The following is a 21513-nucleotide window of genomic DNA, read 5'->3' as shown; positions in this document are numbered from 1 at the left end:
TGCTCGATAAGTAGTTGAACGCACGGAGGAGGAAAAAGGATTTTCTCAACAAGCAGTTGAATGATTCAAATCATTGTTAAATGCAAAACGAGCACATTATAAGAAGCTCCACTAAAAGCGTCATTTAATGAAAGAGGCCATTTTTTAGAAATATATTTATTATTCCTTAGTGTAGATAATGGACAAGGATGTCAATCTGACACACTGAATCTGAGTGATCTAGAAAATATAATCAAATTTAATCCAGTATGATCTACAAGAGAAAGCCAATGAGGACACTACAACACTGGTCAATGAAGCTCTGACAGAGTATTTGGATAATCAAAAAAATAAGGACGATGATGATTATGAAAAGGATTACCAGGATGAGAAACCAAAGAACCAACAATCGCCCAAAAATGATGATGTTGATGATGGCGATGATGACACCCCAGGGTCAGCTATAGGTGGGTCAACACCCATGGGGAGTCAGGCTCCAAATCAGGCCAAGGACGGGCATCATAATGATCAAGCGCCACAGACTAAAGAATCTCAACAACAAAACCCTCCAACTGACCAGCAAATTGGGCAATAGGCAGCTCTCTCTCTCTCTCTCTCTCTCTCTCTCTCTCTCACACACACACACACACACACACACACACACACACACACACACACACACAACACACTCATGCACATATACTAGAGCACACTATAAAAATATAGGTCTATGCATTGAGTTCCTCTCATGGCTATAAAGGTGCTAAGGTAGACCTACCCATAATGAAGCCTAGCGTGTTGTGACCTACCACATCCCAAATTGTATGCTTTACCTCATTTTCTCTTACAAATGTTTTTGAGACGTATATTCACATGACACCCAAGTTCAACTGGTGGTTTTGCAAACTTTATCTAGAAAAACTTTGATGACATCGTCCAAATATAGCTAGACACTTTTAAAGCTTCTGCACAAGCAATGTCGTCTAAATGAAGGGTCACACTTTGAGATAAGCTTAAGTATTGCTTCTCTTTCTTGACTTCCACCTTAAAAATAGGCCTTTGGTTGTGTACTAAAATGCTTACAACACCTTCTAGATAGTTGTTTGGACAAACAATTGAATTGTAGAGTCTACAGATATATGAGTCCTTTGTAGATAATGAAATACACGAATAGTCTCATGGTCATAGCATTGTCATGAGCATGTAACTCGTACCCTTTTCTAAGGCCATCATTAGGTGGCTAAACAATTTCTTACCCATCAATAACTATTTTTTCCCATAGAAGATTTTGTACACGTGAAAGCCTTTGAGTGGCTTATGTGCTAGTTTCACCAAACTCGTGCAAAATGAAAAACCAACAAAACAAGGTCATGCAAATGCTCAGCAAAGGAAAGGAAAAATTGCCTCATTTTTCATCTTCAATAAATATATGGACTAAGAATGTGTGTTGACTTGAGAGAAATCAGCTTTGCTACAACTAGCTAGTGCACGTTGTATCCACAATTGAAGAATTGCATGGGCATTGGAATTTTTAATGAAACTATGATCCCATTGTACTTATCGTAATTTGAACTCTCACCATAAGCATGGGATCTATGAGGCCAAGCATCTCCAATATGTTGCTTGATGTCTACTGAAATGTTTCTCTAGTCTGCTCTAGGCCTGCTTTATGATCCATAATTGGGTCCCACTTTTGGTTTCTTGGTCTTTAATGTCCACAACAATTCTATATAACTCATGGGTCCCCAAAAGGTGGAATGATGCCCCTTCTCAAAAATTGAAAGCATGACCTTTGCAAAAGAAACTAAATGATGCATAACTTTGTAGATAACTCGCTTGATCATTGGTAGAAACTCCTCCATGACTACCTCAGCTTTCTTTGAGATGCCTTTCACAAAACAAGCATATGTGGGTTCTAACTAGACATGAAGAGTTATAGAAAATCTCAAATGATCCATTACATGGACTATACACGTATAATACTGTACATGTATAATCTAAGTTACTACAATTGTCAATGTAAGAAACAATCAAAACTAAGTATTTTTGAGATTCAACATGACCAGCCTAGGCTTAGTGTGTGGCTCCAAAAATCTAGATTTCAACCATCATAAGGGTTGAAACTAGATAAATAGGTGTAGTTAGAAATGTTTCAAAGACATCATGTAACTAGATATGGTCCAAAAGGAGAAAACTCGTTAAAAAATCATAAGCAGTCCTCCTAACAAGCTAGCGTCCCTACAATGGGACAAATAAGTTTCTCACAACCTACATACTTGTGCTTCGGGGGACATCAAATAGAAAGTTTTGTCTCCTATCACTTGACAACAAAAGCAAGGAGATGACCTTAAAAGTGCTACTTTTCTTCCTGATTCTATTAAGGTAAACATTGGCTTCATGCTCTTGACATTGATGCTTGCAAGGCATAAAAAAGGTGTAGATTAAAAGATAAGGTCCACAATTAGATGCCTTGCATGTGAGGAGATGCACCAAGTGAAAAACCACCATAACGTTATGTCCTCTTGAAAAGACAAAGAACAATATATGAAAGAAAATCCTTTTTGTTGTGGGATAAGAGAGTGCATTCATCTTACTAAATCGCGTAGACTAAGAAGGAAATTCTGAATTGGGCATGGAATACCCTAGACCATATTGATAATGCTAACTCAGAGAAGTCAGCTTTACAAAGTATGTTGGAAACCGATAGAAAACTTAAATAGAAGTAAAAATGGAGGTATACCAAAAATCATGTCCATAAGGCAAGTAGAGATAGACTTTGATGAGTCAGAAGGTGGTGCTGAGAGTGCAAGCTCGTTTGTAGAATGTTTCTACAAATCTCCCTCTTTGGATTCCAAGTGTTTCTCATCTTCAGCATCTACACCTACTACTTGTTGCATAGGCCATGTTTGCCTCACATTATGGTGCTTTTATGGAGTTTGCTACCACTCCCCTATTGACACTCTTTTGAGCTCCTGCTCCCCTTTGCTTCTTCTTTTGTGCTTGTGATTTTTCTCTCACTCACATGCATGTGACTCATGTTGGCCTTGCTGGCAATGCTGAAAACAAGACAAAGATCAAGGATATCAAGCTATTACATCAATGAGAATCAGAGAGAGAGAGAGAGAGAGAGAGAGAGAGAGAGAGAGAGAGAGAGAGAGAGAGAGAGAGAGAGAGAGAGGAATGTTGTGCCATAGTCTCTCACTCCATTCCTACTCGAAGCTTCAATCCTTGGGTAAGTCGAACCTCCTTCATTGTTTACCAATGTGTGTGTGTGTGTGTGTGTGTGTGTGTGTGTGTGTGTGTGTGTGTGTGAGAGAGAGAGAGAGAGAGAGAGAGAGAGAGAGAGAGAGATCATGTTAACGCGAGGATGTGGAGGGTTGTTAAGAAACAGGTTTTGGATGTCGCTAGGTCTTCCTATAGAAGAAGTGTCAACTATAAAGACAACATGGGAGCCAAGAACCTATACGTCATCTCCATCAAGGGTCCCCTCAATAGGCTACCTACTGCTTGTGTGGGAGACATGGTGATGGCCATCGTTAATAAAGGAAAGACGGATCTCTATGAAAAAGCAATTATCGGACTATAATGATTGGGTCTCTTATGGAAAAGTTGTTTGGGTGCATAATGGAGATGAAATTGAGTGATTGGACTGAAGAGAATGACAAGCATGCAAAAGGACAAGCAGGTTTTTGTCGATGCCGTAGCACCATTGATCATCTTTTCACTTTTTGTGTTCTTGTGGAGGAAATTCGGGTGAAAGGCAAGCAATTGTATTGTTGTTTTCTGGACTTTAAGAAAGCCTTCGATATGATTCCACGTAACAACTTGTGGTTTTGCAAATCTATGAGAAGGTGATGTGTCAATTGCGCATGGGAATAGGAATTTCAGAAATTTTTGCAAGCATTATTGGGGTTAAACAAGGATATCCGTTGTCACCAACTCTCTTTGGTATATGCATCGATCAATTAGAACAAATGGTACTTGACTTTATGCAAGAAGAAGGCATTGAAGAGGTCACTATTTGCAATCTGATAATCATGCTTTTGTTGTACGTGGATGATGTAGTGCTTCTAGCAAGATGCACAAAAGCTTCTGGTTGTCCTTAAGAACTTTTGCTTGCATAGAGGGTTGATTGTGAATGAATTAAAAAAAAGATTATTCTTGTGAAAACCAACCATAAGGAGAAGCCATGCATTGTGTACAACAATGAGACACTTTGAAGTTGATGAGAGCTTTAAGTACCTTGGCCTTGAGGTTCCGGCCAATCACAAGTGGCATGAATGTGCTATACATCATGTGGAAGTGGGAGAGAGAGCATACTGTGAAAATGAGAACATGTGTAATGCGGGAAACATCAAGTGTTGGTTCTCAAGAAGTACCTCTTTGACACATTGGTGACACCCATTCTTCTTTATGGAGTTGAAGTGTGGGATGGGAGAATCTCAAAGTCTACTTGGATAGAGTTTGACAATGTCCAAAAGCATTTTCTTACAAGCTTTCTCCAAGTCAAGACACAAACACCATGTATGCTCTTACTTCTTGAGTCGGGACCTCTTCCAATTGAGGTTATCGATGCATCAAAACCCCTCACATTGACTTCCTACAATTGCATGGGAAGCAAGAAAAGATGTTCAAAAGATGCATAAAAACAAGATCATGAACATGGGATGGATCCAAGACATAAAGAAGTGGTTTTGGAGATGGGATGCATTTCACTTGCTACATAAGCTTTTCTACAACACCAATGTATTACGGCTTGGGAGGAATCCGGTGGGTCATGCTTCATACATTGCACCATACATATTGCCCCCAAGTACAAAACCATGTTCTTCGCTGAAAGAGGAAACTGTACTCACACTTACATGCTTGATCCTATCCCCTTGTCAGAAATACGCACTATTGCAGCCATTCGGCTTAGCTACTACTCTCTTCGATGTGAGACAGGGTGTTGGGGCACGACATTGGGGCAATAGAGAAGAGTCAAATCAACTCTGCACATTATGCTCACTGCAAGTTCAAGAGTATGAGTACCACATACTACTAGAGTGCTCAACTTTTGGTCACATCCGAACTTGCTTCCCTCACATTTTTAGCCATGACTTAGACCTACACACTTTCCTCTCCCAAGCACAATGTGGGCTCTCCATTGCAACTCTCATCACCACAATTTTGGAGCATCGAGAGTCACTCCCACAGCCACACACATACTACAACACATGTAACTTTGCTCCCATAAGTCATATTTGACCTCCGAGGATGATAATAAAATCTCTCTCTCTCTCTCTCTCTCTCTCTCTCTCTCTCTCTCTCTCTCTCTCTCTCTGAGCAATGCCTCGCCATTGATAGTAGTAGAAAGACAAATGTTGGCCCTACCTTGATGCGCACACCACTTAACAATGCCCCACCATCGTCAGCAATAGCAGAACAAAGCCTAGCACTACCTCAGAGCGCACACCATTGCCAATTTGAAATACTATCAATAGCAACTTGCCATGGTTTTTTGGCAAGTTGTAGACGACCATTCCTTTGGCGAGTTGTAGACACTTTCCCTGCCTTTTGTTTAAGCTTCACTTTGAACATTTTTTTAACATCAACTAGATTTGACCTTGGTTCCCATAGCCGCAGCTTGTATAATTCAAGTTTGCCCTAGCCTTGTGCGGGCCTGCCCACATAATAGAGTCAAACAGCTCCAATGTCCTCCTTCAAAACACCAATGTCCAACACACGCAAGAGTTTTCTTGCGGTGGCAACTGTGCCTAAGAAGAATCCTGTCACTCACCAAGACACAAGGATCATGGCCCTAGAGGCTCAAATCTAAGAGCTTATTTTGGAGAATGTTGAACTCAAAGCTTGAGGAGTTGAAGGCAAAGGAGAACAAAACTCCACTAGCAAAAACACACAAAGCGGAAGATTCTTTCACTATGATTGTCAAGGCGCCTCAGAAAGAAGCCCATGAGGTAGCACATAAGAAGATCGGCAACAAAATACAAGTAGCCTTACAAGAATGCCGGTTGCACAAATCCCTTACTCTCAAGATCAGGACTGGAGAGCTCTCCTCACCATGGTGCATCAAGGAGGACACACTCAAAAAAGCCATCACCAAGCTCAATGATATTCTTCACCGAATTAACATCGAGCTTGATATTGTCTCTTGGATTGATGACACGCATAGGTGTGTGCCACCTAGTCAATGCATCCTCACTTTTAAGAACAAAGAAGAACAAACGAGCCTACTATGACAATCCTACCGCCTCAAGGGGACAAAGATTTGGATCATCAAGGAACTGATCACAAATTAATGCAAGCTTAAAGCAAGCGAGCTCAAGAAGATTCATGGAGCCCATAAACAAGGTAAATGGGAAGTCTACCGTAGCGGTGGTAAAGCCATCATCCAAGAGTTTCAAAATCCCAATCCATCTCCCCCTCCACCTTACCTTCCTTAGATTTTGTTTCTTGGTCTTTCCCTTCTTCCCTTTACTCCTTGATGGACCCTCAATCCCTAACTAATATGTATCTAACATCTTCACCTCAAAAGAGCTGATGTAATGTTTTGTTTTGGTCCCATGCGTCATATCTGACCTCCATGGATGATAATTAAATCTATCTATATATCTCTCTCTCCCCCTTCACAATTCAAGCTCGTACAAGTCACATGCTAGTTTTTTTGTTTACAAGGCTAGTATTGAATTCTCATTGTAGCTTTGAAAGTTAAGCTCTTTGGATTTTCACACATGGACGGAGTGCACACATGTCCTGGTTTGTAGTATGAATTTCCCAATTAAAAATGGAACTTTTTTATTGTTGATCAAAGCAATCTTTAGTGGAAAGCATTCAGATTGCGGATCAACATGAAACACCTACAAGGCTTTTCAAGATGCATGTGGTTCACACTAGTGTCTAATTAATATGTCACAAAGCTACAACCATGTTTACAACGAAGTACCTACTAGCATGCTTGTAATTGCGTGGTTGGTTGTAGCTTTGTGGGATCAAAGGATCAAGGCTTACCCACCAGGAGCCGTGCAAAAAAGTGCTCATACAAGTTTTCCTTCCGAGGGGGAAGGCCATCCATCCTCATGGCAAGATTGGAAATGTAGCTTGCACTAATGATCTTTTGTGTGAGAATTGCGCCGATTACTTTACAACACCTTTGCAACACATCCTTGCAGGAGCCTTCATTCTAGGAAGCCTGAACCGCCCAATATATTTTTTACAACATCACATCTTCCTGAATAACATAATAAAATTGAAATACACACAAAAGCAAAAGATGAACAAGGTTGAATGAAGTGGGTAGAGAAATCCCATGGCATGTTGGTAGAATACAAGTATGATTCAAAAGTGGAACCTACCAATGGTGATAAACTAGGAAAGATCAAGCTCGCACGAAGAACACACCTCTCCATCTACCCTGACACCAACAAATACTTCGCTTATAGTACATAAACCTCCATTTACAGGATAAGGGACACATAACTTCAAGAGAAACAAGCAATAATGCATCAAAATAAAAGCACAAAGCACAAGAGCTAAGAACATGAGCAAATTCTCCAAGCAAGTGCAATATATAGAATGAAACATATGCACATAATAAACATTGAATAAGACTTGCTATTGGATACAAAATTCCTCAAAACTCCAAAACATCACGAACAAATAATGTTCGTTGACTTGCACTTTGCAGATTCATGATACTTTCCTGTCCTTGATAAGTTTTTATCATGTTACTACTTCTTGAGGTTGCAAAATTCATGTTCATTACTCAATGAATTTGAAGTCCCTCCCTCCTATAGGAAAAACACCATTGGAAACACCGTTTGAGGTAAGCGTAAGGGGATATCCGAGGTGAAATAGAGGCACTCATGCAGTCCTGATCGTGTTCGAGCATTGGGTTTGGGTTTTAGAGTGCCTCTTCAGTTTAAGTGTTCCTCTTGGAACTTAAGAGCAAGGGGAATCACAGAGATTACAGCGAATAAAACTAAAGTAGAGCCACTAGGTATAGACACCAGGAATGATATCTCGGAGTTTATGTATAGTTTATGTGATTATTATCCATCTTTCACAAAAATTTGGTGTGTTGTTTGTGATTGTACTCTTATTTCACAAGCATGCCTTTTTAGTAGTAAAGGGCTAGTCTAGAGAGACTATCCAAAGTCTCAACAAGACTAGTGGAGTCTAGTAGGTATAGTTTTGAGCTAAAGGGCTAAGGGGTGGACCATTTTGAATGAAAGACTTGATGTATAATCATGGTGAGAACTCAACCAATATGGGCCTTGCTCTCAAGGCTATTAAAGCCAAAAAAGGTAGGAGAGGATAGAGCAAGGTAAGTATATCGTTGTACAACTATTGCATAAATGATATCTTAACATTGGCTAGCTAACATGAAGCCAAAAGTACTATGTTTGTTCATGTAGGAGCAACTTCAAAATATGGAAAGTTACATGGTACATACTGACTTGGTATTTGATAGCGTGCTCATTTGCATAAAGGGAACACCACAACAATCAATTACACATAGTTAACTTTTTATGAAAGCTCGAATGTTGTTGGTAGAATGCAAAGATGATTCAAAAGTGGAACTCACAAATGGTGATAAACTAGGAGAGGTCAAGCTCAGACAAAGAACACACCTCTCTATCTACCTTGACACCAACAAATACTTCGCTTATAATACATAAACCTATTACACATGATAAGCAACACATAACTTCAAGAGAAACAAGCAATAACACATCGACATAAAAGCACGAAGCACACAACATAAGTAAATTCTCCAAGCAAATGCAATATGTAGAATGAAACATATGCACGGAATAAACATGAAACAAGACTTTGGTGGATGCAAAGTTCCTCAAAACTCCAAAATATCACAAACAACTAATGTTCGTTGACTTGCACTTCGTAAATTCATGATGCTTTCCCATCCTTTGTATTTTTTTATCATATCACTATTTGTTCATTGCTCGATGAATTTGAAGTCCCTCCCTCCTGTAACGATTCGGAAACACCGTTCCAAGTGAGCCTAAGGGGCTACACTAGGTGGAATAGAGGCATTTATGTCTGGTCGCGTTCGATCATTGGATTTGGGTTTTAGAGTGCCTTTTGGGTTAGAGTTCCTCTAGAAAACTAAGAGCAAGGGGAATCTGCAGAGATTCCACTAATAAAACCAAAGTAGAGCCAATAGAGGGGGATCCAATCACATTGAATCAAAAATAACAAATCAAATGAGATACAGTGTCAAGTATTGCGGCCAACACGACAATCAGACAAGAGATCGTGCCCACAAGGCAACAGGTAGACAAGCACTGGACGCGCAAGGAGACGAGCATGGGACGCGCAGGGACTGCGGGCGGGGGGCGGCTGAGGAGGTCATGCACAGAGAGGTAGACTTGCAAGCTTTTTTTAATTGCATGGGTTGCCAGCTCGGGCCTGCTCAAAGGTCGCACACGAGCTAAGAACATAAGCAAATTCTCGAAGCAATGTAATATGTAGAATGAAACATACGCAAGGAATAAATAAGACTTGCTAGTGGATGCAAAGTTCCTCAAAACTCCAAAATATCACAAACAATTAATGTTCGTTGTCTTGCACTTCACAAATTCATGATACTTTGCCATCCTTGGCATTTTTTTATCATATTAATATTTGCTGAGGTTGCAAATTCATGTTCATTAGTCGATGAATTTGAAAGTCCCTCTCTCTCTCTCTCTCTCTCTGCACTTTCAAATTCTGAGCTGAACGAGGCATCATCCACAGAAATTTGTGTTAAAAATAGACCTATGTACATATTTGTGTCATTATTCTGGCGCTATACTTAGCTTCTACTATAGCTTTTGCACAAGTGCAAAATACATTCTTGCCTCTGATCTACAAAGTAAGTAAACAATGGTAAATTCTGTATTCTGTATGCCGTGTTGGTATTCCCTACGCTGTGTTCCTAAGTCTTGAAATGGTGGCTAAGGTTCAGTATGAAGATAAATGCAGGATAACCAACCAGGTCCTATGATAAATCAAAGGACCCTTGACCTTCCTGTATAGCGTACAATAACCGTTCCAACATAACCTCCTGCAAAACAACAACCATTTTAGCATAAACAATGATACCCACAAGACAAGATTAAGAACAGCACACTGAGCTTGTTATAACTAACCTTGCAAGAATATGGAGGTAGCTTTAAATAATTGGCACAAGTCATCACGCTTGGCAAATCCCCATCCACAAATGTAGCATATGATCCAGGAGATACGTCCCCACTTGCTCCACTAGGTAGCTGCCAAAGAAATCCGTACTTATTGAGAAGAAACACAAACTTGCACATGGTTACTGTTAAACAACTCAGACAAACCAAGCGTACCTTCCTAACGATGGTTAGCTTTGGGCGTAAAGCAGCTAGGCCTCCGCAAGGAAGCTGAGGCGCCCCTGTAACAAACTGTAAGAACGCACGTTGTTGCTCTGCACTGAATTCTCCCATAATTTCAAGCAGCTGGACACACAAAAACCAGATGATCAGTACTCCTGTGCAGGAAGTAAAAGAAAGAGAGCCAAAACATGGAGGAATGCTGTATAAGTAAAACATACATATTTTACTGGTAGACTTGACGCGTTGTAGCCATGGTCAAACCTTAAATGCTCCACAAGAGTTTCGGGCTGTCAAAACAAAGCGTAAACTTCTTTTGTGTGAGATTCAAACAAAAAAACAGAATAATGTGATGCTGGAAAACAGCAAATAAAGAATGGACCTGCCACAAGTCGCAATGACCACAAAGCATGTAAGAAAGCTCCTCTTCATTGAATATTTGTAGCGTGGATATGGGGAAAACCTGCAGCATATAACAATCATAAGAGATGCCTGTTTCAAATTTTCAGAAGGCACAACAGGATATATCAACACTAACTTGGTTAAATCCTGCTCGAAATGCATCCAATTGAGGAAGAATTCCAGTCCTCACAGATGCATCCACTACAAGAGTTATGTACTCTTCAAGGTTTTCGGAATCCACCTGCAAGGAAGAAAAATTGATTACCCTCATGCTATGGGACAACAATTAAATATGCAGAGATACCATAAACAATAAATGAGCATGCAAGAGTACCATAATGTTGTCTCCCCCTCGTTTCAAAATGTAGTGTGGATACCCTGGAAGGGTAAAATTTAGAAAGAGCTCTTCTACTTTGGTATTGTGAAGGCGCAAACCACGTTTGCTTTCTTTAGTTAATCGTTTTGATGCTTTGGATTGCTGCTTTTTGACAATTAGCTTGTGCATTTGCTCTAAACTGTTCCCAAGTTCAAAGTCAATGAATTTGATATCATAAAGATCAAGATCCTGCAATTGTGCAAGTCAAGTCAATCTCTTATATGAACCCCTCAAATGAACATGCTATTTCAGAATGTTTATGTGAAAATACCTGCTCAAGTATAAGCTTGTAGAATAAATTTGACAAAGGCAAATCCAAAAGCCGCCCATCTTGTAGAGCTTTACCCACCACTTGACCAAGCAGTTGGAAATGCTTCAAAATTGCCCCATGATTTTGAGAGCTCTGTTGCCAAGGTCGTGGAAACAGTCCAAATGGAGTATATGCAAGATCATTCTTGTTTTGATCATCTTGTGCAAAAGCATCATCCAACCGATCTGAGATAGCAGAGCTCCGCCACATGCCCAAAGAGGCCTTCTGCAATTCATGGCTCAATAGCGTAAAGAATTCAAGCGTAGGCCCCAACCCTGTTCCTACCTCATCAAAATATTCCACCTCAAGAACACCCTTGTCTTTGGAGAAGAGATCCATGACCTTCATAGCTGACTCAAAAATGCTGTCCCTGGATATCCGAACTTTCCTGCGTCGTAATCTGTTCACCCGAGTTTCTCTGTCATTTGAGGACGCCATATTGTTTGCAATCTGTTGCTGCTGAAGACGATGCAGTGCTCTTGGCAAGCCAAAGGAGGTCAAATAGAAGTATTGCCTCCTAGACTCAAAAGAGAAAAGAAAAGGGCAAGCTTGAATAAGTTGGTGACACCAGGCAGGTAGGTTGCCACTACACAAAGCCAATGCATCCTGCATCTGGCGGATCATCTTGGGCATAAGCTTATTACTGACAAATTCTTCATTAGAAACAGGGTGATCTAGCACTGCTCTTTCCTGCTCATTTATACCTGGGAAGCGTGGGGAAAGACGATTTAGCCCCTCCAAAATATAAAGCAGGAGAAGAATGTTATAAGTAGGAGAGGTCTCATCCAAATCACACGGAAGCTTTTTCTGCAAAATCCTGTCAAGAAAGAATGCTGTATGACCCACACTGTCAGCCGCATTAGTAATCTCCAACTTTTTTCCATGCCTCAAGGAAGAAAAAATGTCAGGAGAGTCTTGTGAGTTCATCTCAGAATGAGCCTGCTGGTAGTCAAATGTGTGTAATTTGTCCAGAAACCACCTATCATAGCAAAGACTAGTAAACCTCTCGTCATCCAAACCATTGGAGGCTAGGCGGCTTTGAATAGCTTTTAGTACTGTCCAACTCCTGTCACATGCTCTTCCACCTAAAGAGAAGCACAGTTTGGCTGGTGCAGAGAGGGACGAAGCTCCTGGCACTACAACACAACCTTCTAAGCCATCCTCCACAACTCCTCGACTACTGGTAGATGTAGAACCTATTACTCCCTTGCTTAACTTCCCGTCTGGTTGTCTTTCATCCTCCAATAAAACTTCATAGACATCACACACAATGGACTCCTCCTCAGACACCTGGAATACACAAACAAGAAATAATTACACTTGCATTTGGGAAGGTAAACAGCCTCTTTATCATAAACTTTGAGATACTCACCAGTCGCACTTGCCCATGGTCGTCTCTATCATCCTCAGAATAATACTCATCATCAGTAGTGAATATCTCATCATCTTCTGAGCCATAAAATTCTGCCCCTCCATCCTGGTAAGCAAAAAAGAGGTAAGAATGGAGGAAGAATAAGTCCTTGAAAATTCATGCAAATCTTCCGAAGAAGGCAATTAGTGCTACCTCAACTTCAGGAGAAGCCTCAAAATGTACACTAGCTGCTGCAGCCTGACGCCTCCTCTCTGCTATACTCCTCGTCTCCGGGCCCTTTCGATCATTCATATTATCTATCTTTTGTTTGCCTTTTATTTTGATAGCTGCTGTGGCATCAATATCAGCAAGATCCCCAAACTGGGTGAGCCTTTCTGAGGCCACAGGGGCATCCAATTTAGATTGTGGTAAAGACCTGCTGTCTGCATAAACAGGTGCTGATGTGGAGGGTGATGCAGCCAAGATGTGTGCATCTGGATTTCGAACATGAGGCCAAAGATAGTGTTCAACAGAAGACAATGTTGTAAGTGGACTGACAAGGATAATATTAGATGGAAAGTCTCTCAAAAAAATTTCTCCTGATGACCTGCAAAACTTCAACTTGATAGGATGAGCAAGGGCATTCAGACCCACAGTATGACCTGAATTATTGTTTCCTGCAGGTTGACGGGTTAGTTTAACAGGGAAGGATTCAAGCGACGCCAAAGCACTTTGAAGCTTCCTGACAATCAAGGTCAAAAGCCGCTCCGTTGATTTGTTATTGCAAGAGGTAGCAATTGTAAAAAACTGTTGTAGTCTTTCAAGCACTTTCTGCCTAAGCTCAACTGGGGGCAATTTCTCGTTTCTCTGACTCTCACAAGAAAAATAATCTAGCAGTGAGTCAACTATACCACAACCAACAAATTCAAAGGTAGAAACACTGCTGTCCTTGCCAAGCTCTGTAAGTATTTCTACAAGAGCTGCTGTCATGGCCTCATCATTAGCTGGGAGCATCGAACCATTCTTCCCTTTTACCTTGGGTTCACCACTTAGTGTTGAACAAAGCTTCTTCAACTTCTTAAATATAGCTGTTTCACTAGTACCTGAACTTGATCGAAAATACATTTCCTTGAATTTTTTTGCAAGGGTATTAGCCATAGAAATCAGGTCTTTTTTTGGTGCTTCTGAAGGTGTAACCCCACTCTGGATAACTCTTTCTTCCTTGACATCGTCTGATTCTGTTGCAACATTGGAGACCTTTGACCTGCGTTTGGACCTGTCTCCTGGAATGGATGAGTTGGCAAGTTCCAAACCAAATTGAGTGGAAACTGTATGGAGCACTCCTTCTTTGATAAAAACTTTCTGAAAATGATCTTCGAGCTTCTGCATCAACAAATCTGCTATCTGCAAAGCTGCAATCTGTGGTGTAGGATCTTTGGAAGCTAACAGTCCAACTAGAAAGCTGCAAGTAACAAACAAGATTCAGTCCCCTGATTTTTCCAATTTTACCATGCTATTTTTCCATTCTTCCTGTGCTATTTTCAAAATTCCAAAGCAAATATACCTTGATATATTCAATTCATGAAAAATGGGACGCAGTATGTCTGCACTACTAAAGTATACAAGCTTGCGTATGGCGTCAAGGCATGTAGATCGAACTACTGCATTTAGACAGGCACCGTATACCTAATCAAGACACCGGTCATGAGATACGGTGTGCGACACAATCTGTAAAGATGAAAACGTATGCAGAACATAAGTTTTACCTGTACGAGAACTGGGAACAAGTCAGTACCAAACTGAGCCAAAAGGCTAGGTTGATCACACAGAGGTTGCTTGCGACTAGCAGTATTGCTGTTAACAACTCTTGCTTGACTTTGTAGAAAATTGGCAAGGACTAATGATTGTGGTGTTGGAGGAAGTAGAGAATTGATGAGAGTGACGATTTCACAAAGCTGTAAATTGCGGAAAAATGAATAAAATAAAGAAACTCTTTCTCTACACATTAATAGGATCACAAAACAGGTTTTTTTAAATATTTTAAAGATACAATTTCACATGTTAAACTTGGTTGCTGCCATAAAACAAGGGTAGAGAGAAAGAAAGTTCTATTATCATCCTTTACAGACCAAAGTTGACATACACGACCCATCAAGTACATCCATGATTGCATTCCATTGTAGGTATCATGCCATGTAGGCCAATAAAAAAACGGGTGGAAATGTAGAAAAAACACTCCCCCTCTCTCTCTCTCTCTCTCTCTCTCTCTCTCTCTCTCTCTCTCTCTGGGCAGGCTATATAACAAACCCAATGGAAGCCCAAGCCCACATACGAACACCCATGCCCCACATGGCACGAAGAGCCATTTCTTTGATGTGCACAAGGTCACATATGCTCAAAAAGAAACAGAGGGTTGGATGAAAATTGATGCTTCTAAACGGATATGCACATCATGTACAATGCAAGCTCCCGAAGATGAAGCACATGTGACATTGGAATGCCCGGAATATGCTCACATCCGGGCTAATTTTCAACCACTCCTAAGCGGTTGTTCGACCTTTGCGGATCTATTATCCAAGACAGACCCCTCCCCTACAGCTCTTGGAACATACCTCACCCGCATACTTGAGCATCAAAAGACACTCATAAGAACACAAAAAGAGAACAACACACACCATACACCCCCGTGAGGGGAGACTATGTATCACTTTGAGGTCCCATGGGTCATTTCTGGCCCCCTACGGATGTTAATACCAAATCAAATCTCTCTCTCTCTCTCTCTCTCTCTCTCTCTCTCTCTCTCTCTCTCTCTCTCCTCCTCTAGTGTCTGATTAATGATGTTGTTGGGTGTGGGCGTGAGCGTTATCTCCTTGCCTTTTCCTTTCTTGGCCACCTTGATCCATTTCTCGGCTTCGTCCGCCTTCTGTTGAGTTTTGGTAAGAACATCCACCCAAGAGGTCGTCATTTCTTTATGCTGCTCTTCTCCTTCTTTGATGGCCCGTACTTGCTCCTTTATCGTGTTGATTTCTTCGATACTCAGGGTTGCAGTTCGCCCTCTTCCAGTGTGTTTCTTGATCGTGCTTCGGCGAGCTCTTTTTTGAGTGACGCGATCTCTTCCTCTTGGGTCGTCACTCGGTCTTCCAACGTGCTTATCTTGCTCTCTTGGATCAGCACGCGTCCTTCGAGTATGTTTATTGTGCCCCAGAGGTTGTGGTTCATCTTGGTCATGGTCTCCGTCATCTCCTCTTTGCATTTTTGAATGGCATCCTCTAGGGGGTCAGCTTTATCGTTCATCTTCCTCATGCTTGATCGCCGTCCGCAAGGGAGTTAGGTGTACGTGTGCACCCACCCTAGCAGCGGGCGCGGCGGCTGGGAGTCACTGGATGTACGTGTGCTGAGCACCTCTATCACACGATGTGGAATGTATTGAGTATGGGCGACACCTGATAGACATGGGCACTGCACATGGATTGGCCATCTTGAACGGCCTACAGAGATTTCCTGCTTCGGGAGGTTTTACATGCTTCCCACACAGACATGGAGCCAGCACAGTAGACTATGTCATGGCACAGCCGAATCTCATCTCTAGTATCCAGGATCTCACAGTTGAGCCCAGCCCGATCGGGGTGGCAGTGGATCATGCTCTGGTGTCGATGACCATCTCCTTCCAGTTCAGTGTAGCACACAGGCCACGAGTAGCAGCCCCTACTCGCTACACATTCACACGGGAGACGGATTCTGTATACATGGACGGAATATACAGACGCCTATGCACTGAGGACCCGGGGCGACCTCTCGAAGAGCTAACTACTATACTGACACAGACACTACATGAGGCAGCAGCAGAAGCATACCCACACACCCAGCCTGAGCAAAGCCGCCGATCAAGGAGCATGCCTCAGAACAGCTGGTACGATGAGGAGTGCCGCCAGACTAGAGCCAGACTTCAGAGGGAGGTGCTGTTGGGAGACGTCACTCACAGACAGTCACAGATTGACTTCCGACGCGCCTGGTGCGGCGGAAGAAGAGGGCTTTTTTGGCTCGACTCGAGCAGGATCTATATCAGCTATTCTTGAGTCAGGACTCGCATGAGGCGTGGCGGCTCTTTCATGAGAAGTCCCCCCCCCCCTGCTATTTCCTCCACAGAGACCTGGGGGCAATACGCATCATCTTTGTACACAGTACCCGGACAGCTGGCCCTCCCCAACCCCCCCGATCCATGCCCACACGCATGTGTCTTTTTCACCACTGAGATGGTGAAGAAAGCTATTGACAAGATGAAGACTGGGAGAGCGTATGATCATGATGGCCTAGTCACTGAGCATTTCATGCATGCCAAAGACCTACTAGCAGAGCTTCTAGCAGTTATGTTTAACTGGGCCATGTGTGAGCGCCTACCAGACTCTTGGAGCCTATCTACGATCGTACCTATCTTCAAATCAGGAGACCCCATGGAGCCTAGGAATTACCGCACTATTATGATTGGGCACACACTGGCACGGTTGTATGCATCCATTCTGGAGCAACAACCGAGTAGATGGGCAGAGAGGGAAGGGATGCGTGCAACTGGGCAGGGAGGATTCAAGAGAGGCTTCTCTACTCTTGACCATATCCTAACACTCAGGGCCATCATCGAAGAAGGCAGATCTCATGGGAGACGGATCTATTGTAGCTTTGTGGACTTCCGCAAAGCTTTCGACACGGTACCCAGAGCTAGACTGATGCGCAGACTACAGGAAATGGGAGTACCCACAGAACTCATTTGGGGGATCATGGCATTGTACAGATCAGTAGTAGGGCATGTACGCACCCCGGAGGGACTTTCTACACCGGTTTCCTCCACTATTGGGGTCAAGCAGGGCTGCCCGCTCTCTCCTACTCTTTTCGGTATGTATGTAGATGAGGTTTCTGACTACATTGACAACGATGGGGATAAAGGTGCTCAGTTAGCAGGGACATGGATTCCACTTTTGTTATATGCTGATGACATAGTGTTGATCTCCGAATCCCCAGACGGAATGCAACGTCAATTGGATGCTTTGCATACCTTTGCCCACGAAAGTGGTTTGTCTGTCAACCTGGGTAAAACCAAGGTTATGGTGTTTAATACCACCCCACAGTGGATCAGGAGGTCAGCACCTACATTCACATACGGCCAGGAGACGGTGGAGTACACAGACGCTTACACTTACCTTGGAGTGGTTTTTAGAGGACCTGCATTCTCACTCAGAAGAGCAGCAGAGACCAGACTTACTAGAGCCCACGCAGCATTGGGTAGATTGGAGAGGATGTGTTCGCAGGTTCAATTTCAGGAGCCCCGAACGAAGCTCTGGCTCTTTGACACCTTGGTGGCTTCAGCATTGCTCTATGGAACCGAGATATGGGGACCTTCACTGGATAACCACAGGAGGCCGGGTCGCTCAGACGGATGGAGGAACATGGAGAAACCTCTCGTCTCTATGATCTCGCGGCTCATTAGAGCCAAGGCATCAGTACCACGGGCCATTATCCGAGCAGAGCTAGCGGCCCCCCCACTTGTGGTGGAGGCGCTCACCAGATTAGTCTCCTTCATAAACCGCACATGGGCACTTCCTAGAGACAGATATGCTCGCATAGCACTTGAATCCTCTCGACAACTAGCCATACAAGGAGATACAACATGCTGGTATGGGGAGATGACATCATGGTTTCAGGGACATGGGTTCAGCATAGACAGGCTGCCACCACTCCAGTACTCATTGGATGCACCATCTCTCACTCTTACACAGTCAGAGATCACCAAGCTCATCCGCCAAGACCTGACCCAGCTAGACACCAGAAGGACATGGATACAACCAGCACAGGAATTGGGCACAAAGATGGCTTTCTACAGAGACCACCTTCTCCAACTTACGGAAGATGGTTTTGTGGCGAGACCCAGATACATGGATACCCACTTGTCTCATGGGATACGATGTGCTATTGGCCAATTACGCACATCTTCTCACCAGTTGAGGATTGAGACTGGGAGATACAGCGGAGTACCAGCAAAGGACAGGACATGCCCCTTGTGTAACATGGAACCTGAGACAGAGCTACACTATACATGCCGCTGCCCCGTCTACTACGAGATACGAGGCCGCTTCCATGGCTTGTTCAGAGAGGGTTTTGGACCACTCTCAAGAGTCATGGGATACGAAGATCAGAGATGCCTGGGTTTGTTCTTGCTCGAGCTGCGCAGACACAGAGATAGCCTGATGAATGGCGAGGCTAGCCAGTCTCAAAGACGGATCACAAACTTCTTCAGAGCAGACACAAGACAGCCACAAGAGCCACTCCCACAGCAGAGCTCCCCCCCGTCTCACACCAGAGGCACACTAATTGACCGAGCAATTGAACTGGGAAAATCCAGGCGCCCGCGACTGCGAAGAACTACACAGCATCAACGAAGGCTACGACAGAAAATTCGGAGCACGATGGCCAGGCATACACGACGCCCGGTCAGACTACTAACCACGGAGGAAATTGATGAGATTCGCCAACGACCGATGCTAGATCTCTTGTGATTCAGCTATCCCAACAAGCCGCCCATTATTCTGCTTAGTTTTTTGCCTGACTCACATCGACCAACTTAGGACCCCATAGTATATATCTTTGTTTTGTACTGTTGTTAGGTTATTTTGTTACTCTGACTTTGTATCAGATCCACCACTTTGTAACTTTCGGGCCTCATAGGTCATTTTGGCCTTTTGAAGACGTTAATATAACATTTCATCTCTCTCTCTCTCTCTCTCTCTCTCTCTCTCTCTCTCTCTCTCTCTCTCTCTCTCTCTCTCTCTTTTCGGAACACCAGCATTTTACCAGCAGATAGCGTGGGTCAGCCAGCAAACACCTGCATTATCCTACGCCCAGCACCTGGCAGCCTGCGTTAGGCTCAACTTGTACCAGAGTTTGCTGCTCCAGAGTTAGCGTTTTCAGCAGGGGCTTCGGCGTGTCAACAGACCAGACATCGCAGAGGTCTCCCTTCCCTCATCGCCATCTCCTGGAGTCAGCATCCTGCAGTACCCATTCAGTACTCAGCCATCCAGTAGCTTCAACACCAGTTCAGTAGCATCTGCCATCAGTATCAGCATTCATTCAGCGCGTATTGAGCCCAGTATAGCTTTCAGCGAGTATCTTACCTGCAGGGATTTATTTGCAAGGAATTTGGAAACTGCAGAGCTCACAGAAATTGCAAATTGACACATACAGAAAGCAAACATATGCCATGTAGGCTGAATGGGGAAACATATGTATGCATAATGCGGTGCGTATAGGTTGCTCTCTCCTCTCTCTCAGAAAGTGAAACAAATAAGGCAAGACAAATGGCGGCGCACTACATGGTCACAAGCAAGAGGATGACAGCCATTGAAAAGGAGTTGAAAGAATGCAAAGCCCACATGGATGAGTGGAAGAAAGAGAAGAATTTAATTCTCGAATGGAAAAAGAGGGAGGAACAGGCGAGGGAACTAGAACGCAAGGAGTTCCGGGATGAAATTCAAGCTTTAAAAAGTAGCATCTCAGCCCTTCGGGAGGAACTCGACGAAACCAAAGAGGAAAGACGCCTTGAAGATGGGGAAATTCAGCCATCAATGATTGACGAGCTGAATAGTATACGAGCACAAGTCAAAAAAATAAAGGAGGAAGGAGAAATGAAGACCTCATGGGTGGAGGTTCTCTCCAAAACACAAAAGAAAATGGACGAGGCTGAAAAATGGATTGAAGTTGTCAAGAAGGGAAAGGGCAAGGAAATTCCGACTACACCCGACATCATCAACAAAACACTAGAAGAGGAACAACGAAGAAGGGTACGCGCTCTACACGTGAGAGTGACCGGCCTAAAAGATTCAGATAAGGTGGACCAAGAGGTGAAGAGCCTCATGTCCATGATGGGGGTGGAGAAGCCCTCGCACACACAAGCTTGGAGAGTGGGCAAGAAGAGTGAAGGTAATGGGGAGAGTTCAAAAGGACGGGCTCTCATTTTGCGCTTTCCCTCCATGGAAGAAAAGAAAGACTTTTTAAAGAAGAGGCCAACCCTCAAGAAAACAGGTATCTTTTTAGGAGATGATCTTACGCTCTCACAGCTTGCACATATGAGAGAGGTCATGCCAGAGATTATAGCAGCAAGGGAGAAGGGGAAGTTAGCTTTCTACAGAAATGGACGAGTAGTGTTTACAAAGCACCGCTCTACATGACGGTGCGAGACCTATGGGACCACTCTCAGGATGGCAGTTTGGAACTGTCATGGTTCGTATAGACTTGATGTGGGGGCCTTTGAGGATAGCTTCAGAGACAGAGACATTGTTTTCTACTCAGAGACTCATCAGGCTCCAGGACAGTTGATGCCGCACATATCAGGATACAGATGGGAGACAGCTTGTAGGACATGCACCAGAACTGCACATGGGACTAGAGGATCAGGAGGTGTAGCAGTTCTTTTTAGAGAGGAGCTCCAACCACTATTGCACATAGTTCGGAGAGATGATCAGGCCAGATACTTGTGGGTGAGGCTGAGGGCAGAGACTGGACGTTTCTTGTACATCGCCATATGCTATTTTCCTCCCAGCACTTCAGTATATGCTTCACCCAGAGGACAGTCTCCTTACTCTGTACTTGATGATGATATCTGGGAGTTCTCCAGAGATGGAGACATCATACTCCTGGGGGATTTCAATGCCCGTACAGGCAGCTCACAGACAGTCTTCTATGACACATCAGA

General features: G+C 43.2%; 1 protein-coding gene across 2 annotated transcripts in view; it reads right to left on the bottom strand.

Annotated features, from left to right (window-relative positions):
- Positions 1 to 9706: 9706 nt before the first annotated feature.
- The window catches only part of LOC147417552 (E3 ubiquitin-protein ligase UPL3-like), a 92728-nt gene continuing 80921 nt past the window's right edge, over positions 9707 to 21513 (bottom strand). For both annotated transcript variants that reach the window (XM_086506564.1, XM_086506563.1), the window contains 12 exons: positions 14543 to 14731; positions 14341 to 14462; positions 12990 to 14238; positions 12798 to 12902; positions 11387 to 12715; positions 11074 to 11304; positions 10876 to 10980; positions 10720 to 10800; positions 10559 to 10627; positions 10335 to 10463; positions 10131 to 10250; positions 9707 to 10045 (listed from right to left, as the gene is read on the bottom strand). In XM_086506564.1, coding sequence (XP_086362690.1) covers positions 9980 to 10045; positions 10131 to 10250; positions 10335 to 10463; positions 10559 to 10627; positions 10720 to 10800; positions 10876 to 10980; positions 11074 to 11304; positions 11387 to 12715; positions 12798 to 12902; positions 12990 to 14238; positions 14341 to 14462; positions 14543 to 14731 — 3795 coding nt within the window. In that variant the 3' untranslated portion in view covers positions 9707 to 9979. The remainder of the gene's footprint in view (positions 10046 to 10130; positions 10251 to 10334; positions 10464 to 10558; positions 10628 to 10719; positions 10801 to 10875; positions 10981 to 11073; positions 11305 to 11386; positions 12716 to 12797; positions 12903 to 12989; positions 14239 to 14340; positions 14463 to 14542; positions 14732 to 21513) is intronic.

Source organism: Adiantum capillus-veneris, chromosome 30 (genome assembly GCF_014529385.1).
Source record: "Adiantum capillus-veneris isolate H3 chromosome 30, ASM1452938v2, whole genome shotgun sequence".
Lineage (NCBI taxonomy): Eukaryota > Viridiplantae > Streptophyta > Polypodiopsida > Polypodiales > Pteridaceae > Adiantum > Adiantum capillus-veneris.
The sequence above is the reverse complement of the archived record's forward strand: the minus strand, read 5'-3'. Positions and strand labels throughout refer to the sequence as shown.